The sequence below is a fragment of the Etheostoma spectabile genome, chromosome 15, assembly GCF_008692095.1.
Source record: "Etheostoma spectabile isolate EspeVRDwgs_2016 chromosome 15, UIUC_Espe_1.0, whole genome shotgun sequence".
Classification (NCBI taxonomy): Eukaryota; Metazoa; Chordata; class Actinopteri; order Perciformes; family Percidae; genus Etheostoma; species Etheostoma spectabile.
In genome coordinates this window covers 30,945,037-30,950,447 of record NC_045747.1, presented here as the reverse complement: position 1 = coordinate 30,950,447, position 5,411 = coordinate 30,945,037, and the positions used below count along the sequence as shown (strand labels likewise).

The following is a 5,411-nucleotide window of genomic DNA, read 5'->3' as shown; positions in this document are numbered from 1 at the left end:
CATGTTATTTTGGGGAATTAAAAAGAACATTGATATATGAAAATGGGTTAATTTGATCAGAGGACAACATGAGGGTTAAAAAGATGGGATGTTTGGTTGATCTTTTCAATCATAAAGTGGGACAATACATTGTGTTAGGCATGGTCCAATCAGGTCAATGTTGCTTGATGGGCTTGAGTTTACCATATTATATTATGGGGAATATTCTGGACAGTATTTGGCAATGTTTTGGATTGTTACACAAATATTAAATATATACATAAAGCGAGCACTTTTCGCAATCAGGCAATTAATCCCAATTAAATATTGACAGCCTTAGTTTATCTATCATGTGGAGACACACTGAGCTGTTGTTTTTTGGTATGTTTTAGAGCGGTTTGGTATTTTGTGTGACTCTCAGCAAATCATGGCACTTTAGAGTGAGAGTGAGAGAGAGACAGAGAGAGAGAGAGAGAGAGAGAGAGAGAGAAAGAGAGGCTTCTATTGTAGCTGCCGTCAGCATCCTCGATCGCCTCCAGTAACACATGTCAGAGAACTTCAATTCATTAAGAGGAGAAAGACAGCGAGAGAGAGAGAGAGGGAGAGGGAGAGAGGTAGGAGAGAGGGAGAGAGAAAGAGGGAAAGAGAGAGAGAGAGTAGAGAGAGAGAGAGAGTAGAGAGAGAGAGAGAGAGATCAGCATTTTGTGCAGAAAAAAAACATGCACATACACACAGCTGGACTTTCTCTCTGTCACACACAAACACACATGCACACACATGAACACACAAACATGCACGCACACACACACACACACACACACACACACACAACAACCCTCCCAATAGAAACACACAGACAATTTTCTGCCTCCCTCACGCTCCAGTGATCGCAGTCACACTGACTGCTGCTTGCCTCCACACACACACACACGCACACACACAGGCACACACACACACCACACACCACACACACACACAGACACACACACACACACACACACACACACACACACCACACGCATGCATACATACTGAGTCAGACTCACACTTATTCTCTCTCACACACACTGAGTCACACACACTGCAGCAGAGCTCTCTCTCTCTCTCTCTCTCTCTCTCTCTCTCTCTCTGCCTGCGCTCGTCCCGCCTTCTTGCGAGCAGAGAACACTCGGGTCTCCATCGTACGGGACCGGCTGCTGCTTCCTTTGAAGCTCTATCTCTCCGCTCACTCTCTACCAATCCTCCCTTCTCTCTTTCTTTTTCTTCTTTTCTTTCTCTCTCTCTTCTCTCCTGTCCGCTCTCTGTCCACCTCGCCTCTCAGAACAGGGTTGTTTATTGCCCGGGGGGGGGTTTGTGTTGTCAGCTAGAGGAGGGAACATGCAGCATCCTGGAGGAACATGCGTGGCGTTACCCAACGTGGACGCCTGTCCTCCGCTGTCCTGCGCAGCCCTCACCTTCATGTATTTACAGCAGGTGAGTGTGTGTGTAAGTGTGTGTGTGTGTGTGTAGTTACTGTACATCATGTGTGCATGCCTTTGTCTGCTGCTGCTGCCGGACATGGGAAGTGGAGTGGAACAGGATGACAGAATGACTGTGGGTTGCCGTGCGGACACACTCCGAGGGCAAAATAAGAGAAGCACATAGAGTTTGTGTGGACATCTAGCATGGGGACATCGGTAGTGGACATGTGGACATCGGTAGTGGACATGTGGACATTGGTAGTGTCAGTTTGGGCCAGTTTGAGGGACATGGGTCCTCCCGGTCTTGCCATCATATGGAACTGTGTACAGCTGATTCTGGGGCTCTCCTCCAGCTCTTTGAAGACGAGGCAGGTGGAAGTCCAGGAAAGGCTCAGTGACGTCTATGTTTTAGCTTAATATTAATATTTTTTAAAAAGCGTAGCGTTTGGCACCATGTGTGTGGGCTCTCGATCTTTTCTAGATACTCTTTTGTTTTCCTTTTTGAAGACTTTGTCATCAATTCTTAGTCATTTTGTCGCCAGGCTGAGAACTCCCACTTCATTGTGTGTTTCTCTAGTGTGACTCTAATCATAATTTCTTTTTGAATTTTTGTTAAATATCAATGAGATGAGAGTTTTTTCTTGGGGTGTCACCTTTTGATTTTCTGTATTGCACCCACATTATTCATTATGTTGTGAATTAGCCATGCTCGACAACACAAAGAATCAACTTTTGTGAAGTTTTCTGCGGGACAAATTCATAATTTATCATCATTATCGTTAATGTTATTGGCCATAAACTTACAATAGAGGTATTGTCATGTATGGGTTTGAGATATAGAGATTTCTTTTTTTTTCTTTTATTCACCCTGATCAGGATTTGGGCCCGGTTTTATGGTGGTAGTCCAAGCCAACACAAAATTTCATTTTGGACATTTATTTACTATTTTATTCATAAATGACGACACTGTTGCCAACCTGAGACTTTTGTAAATTAATTTCAAGCACCAAAACAATTGAGGGTATCAATGTTTTCACAAGAGATTTGAGAATATATATATATATATATAAGATGCAGAAAGCTGAGTTTGTTCTGAACATTTTGACATGGGGATCAGATATATGAAAATATAAAAGGAATATTCAAAAAGAAAAGTCAAAATGCCCTCGGGGTTCAACTGGACTCACCTTTGTGCTGATTTGTAGCTATATACATAAAAAAAAAACGGCCTTTTATGTGATCATTTTCAAAAAAGTTCCATTTCAGTATGCCTGGACCTCTGATCCCAGAATCCTGCCGTTATGTTTTTTATATTCCATCAGAAATGAACCAAAAATCAAGACATTTAAAATCCAAAATGCAGAACGTGCTTTCAATTCAATTCCAAGTTAAGATTGCACGCTGACTGCCAATTTGTGATAAATGTTTTTTTTTTTAAAGTCAGTTTGGCAGCATTTTGTTGAGTACACAGAACATCATTATTGAAGGTTTTTGGCTATTACTCACGCACAAAAATGAAATGAGTTAATTGAATTTTACATTTTTTAGTTTGTCACACAAATGGAAAAACATTGTGATGCCAACCCTGGTAATATATGCTATTTTAATATGCATATTTTTGTGTGATGCATCCCGCTTTTATAGAAATGTATCTATCTTAATTAGGATTCATTTTAGAAACACAGACATGCATTATTTGTCTTAAATTGTTTATATATGGTGTTTTACATATAGTTGACAAAATATAGCATTCATATTTACGTGTATATTGTATATTGAACTAATGAGTTGTTTATCTATTGTTATTTTCTCCTCAGAAGAATGAGGAAACTGCACTTTTGGTGGAAATTAGGACTCTTCTCCTTATCATATCTGCCTTTCTAAATGGGATATATAGCTGTGTATGAGTTCTGTCTCTATGATTTTGGTCCATACTTTACAAAAGTGTCCAACTTTACTTTCCTTTTCATTTTTTATTTTGCCACTTTCCACTTCAGTGTTACACATTTTCACAGCAGGGGAAGCTAGATAAAACTAATTATACTAAATGCACCAATTTCTACTCTAAATGTCTTAAAGGTGCGCCGCCACCTGTATTTCATAACTTTGTGGTAATGTCTGAAGTTCTACCGTGGACTCTGTAACTTGGTCGACTTCAACTAAGCTGCTTGACTCTGATTGGCGAACAGCTAGCCAATGAGAGCCTGGCTATTAGCATCCTTTACCCAGCTCATGAATATTAATGAGCTCTGGCAACGTGACATCACACTGACCAGCTGTTGTGATTGGCCGGATTTCTTCTCTTATTTCTTTATAGTGGCTAGTGCTGACATAGGAGGTAGCAGTTCATTTTCACATTCACCCCATAACACACACACACACACACACACACAAGAACAAAACCCAAACACACAAACACACACCACATGGACTTGGGTGACAGGGCACCTTTAAACGCACGTCATTTTAATCTTTAGTAACTTTTTGATGAGACGCTCCAAAGCTAATTAAGACTCTCCACACAACTCACTCTGGATTTCTCAGTATGATTCTGTTCAGGAGATTGTGGCGTCCATCATGTTTTTTTTAATCCTCCGTGTCCTCCTTGGCTACTAGCAACTGTGTGTGTGAGGGGTATGGAGGGGGTAGGGAGGGGGAGTGCATGAGCAATCTCGGAAGGCTTGTGTCATGTGGATACAACAACAATGTTATTGTTATAATTCCTCATGGGGGGGGGGGGGGGGGGGGACTATGCACTATAGCTTTATTGCTTTAAATAGGTCTCTCTGTCCAATCAGAGTCTTATATTGACGACTAAAACTACTTCTGAACGTACACATGTTCCACCAAAGAAATTTCTATTTTGATTGGTTTAAAGAAATGCCAATAAACCAGAGCATTCCCATTCAGGAATGCTATGTGGACTAGCCAGACCCTCCCACACGGTGCTGTGGAAGAACGTCCGACAAAGAGTCAACAAGAGGCCTCCACTTCCTGCATTGCATAGACACCATGTACAAGATTGTAAACAATCCGTTTGTCAGGAAATTATTTATCTTGTTGATATAGATGTATCAAAAAGCCATGTATCAAAGGTGATACAAATGGCGTTAAAGGGTTAAATGATTAGATTTTTAGATTGGCGACCATGATCTTCCATACGTTCCATTTTCATACAGCTGATGGATTTCCTGCTTAGTGAGATGATCACGAATTGATCATTTTTCCATTGTTTTCTGCTTAATGCTTTTTTTCCTGTCTCTCCTCTCTTTGAGTATATAGCATGTTGAACATGGGTGGGATTATGAATATGCATAAGATGTGGAATGGACCGAACGTGTCCACACCATGCATGCGGCTGCCGCTGGACACTGTCCCGGCGGTCCTCGATCATTACACAACCCACAGATCAGTCATCAGCTGGGATGAGTCCCAGTAGATGGCGCTACACTGTTACACATCCATCATTGTAGTCCATAAGGGATCAGACTATTAGCAGGGACTGTTACATTAAAACACAGATTACACAATCTGTCGATCACTTTATCTGTTCTGAAAGGGTTAGACGTGCAAACCAAAACACGTGTTGGTTCCTTTATGTGTTAAAAAGGAATACAATGAAAATAATGTATCAAATAAATAAGTCCAATTAAAGCCAGATTCCATAAATACAAAGTCATAAGGATATCTAACCCTTGTGCTGTCCTCTCAGGTCAAAAACGGACAAAAATTTGACATTTTCGTCCTATTCTTCAGACTTTTTTTTCATCAACACCACTAGTTTTACATTACTTTTTGGAATTGATGGTCAATAACCCTCATTTATATGGAATTATACCTAATATTTGAGTTAACAAGAGTTATGATCAGAGGAATGGAAGTGAATAATTGTATTTTAAAAAAGCGTTGAATGGAATCCAATCTATTTTTTGGGGGGTAATTTGGTTAAAAAGAAACCCATATTTCAGATAT

At 40.4% G+C, this 5,411-nt stretch overlaps 1 protein-coding gene across 1 annotated transcript in view; it reads left to right on the top strand.

Annotated features, from left to right (window-relative positions):
* Nucleotides 1-1,066: 1,066 nt before the first annotated feature.
* Nucleotides 1,067-5,411, top strand: part of rbfox1 (RNA binding fox-1 homolog 1) — a gene marked incomplete at its 5' end in the record, with an annotated part of 164,360 nt that continues 160,015 nt past the window's right edge. Inside the window, 1 exon segment of the mRNA XM_032537557.1 lies at nt 1,067-1,452. Within this exon segment, the coding sequence (XP_032393448.1) occupies nt 1,357-1,452 (96 nt within the window).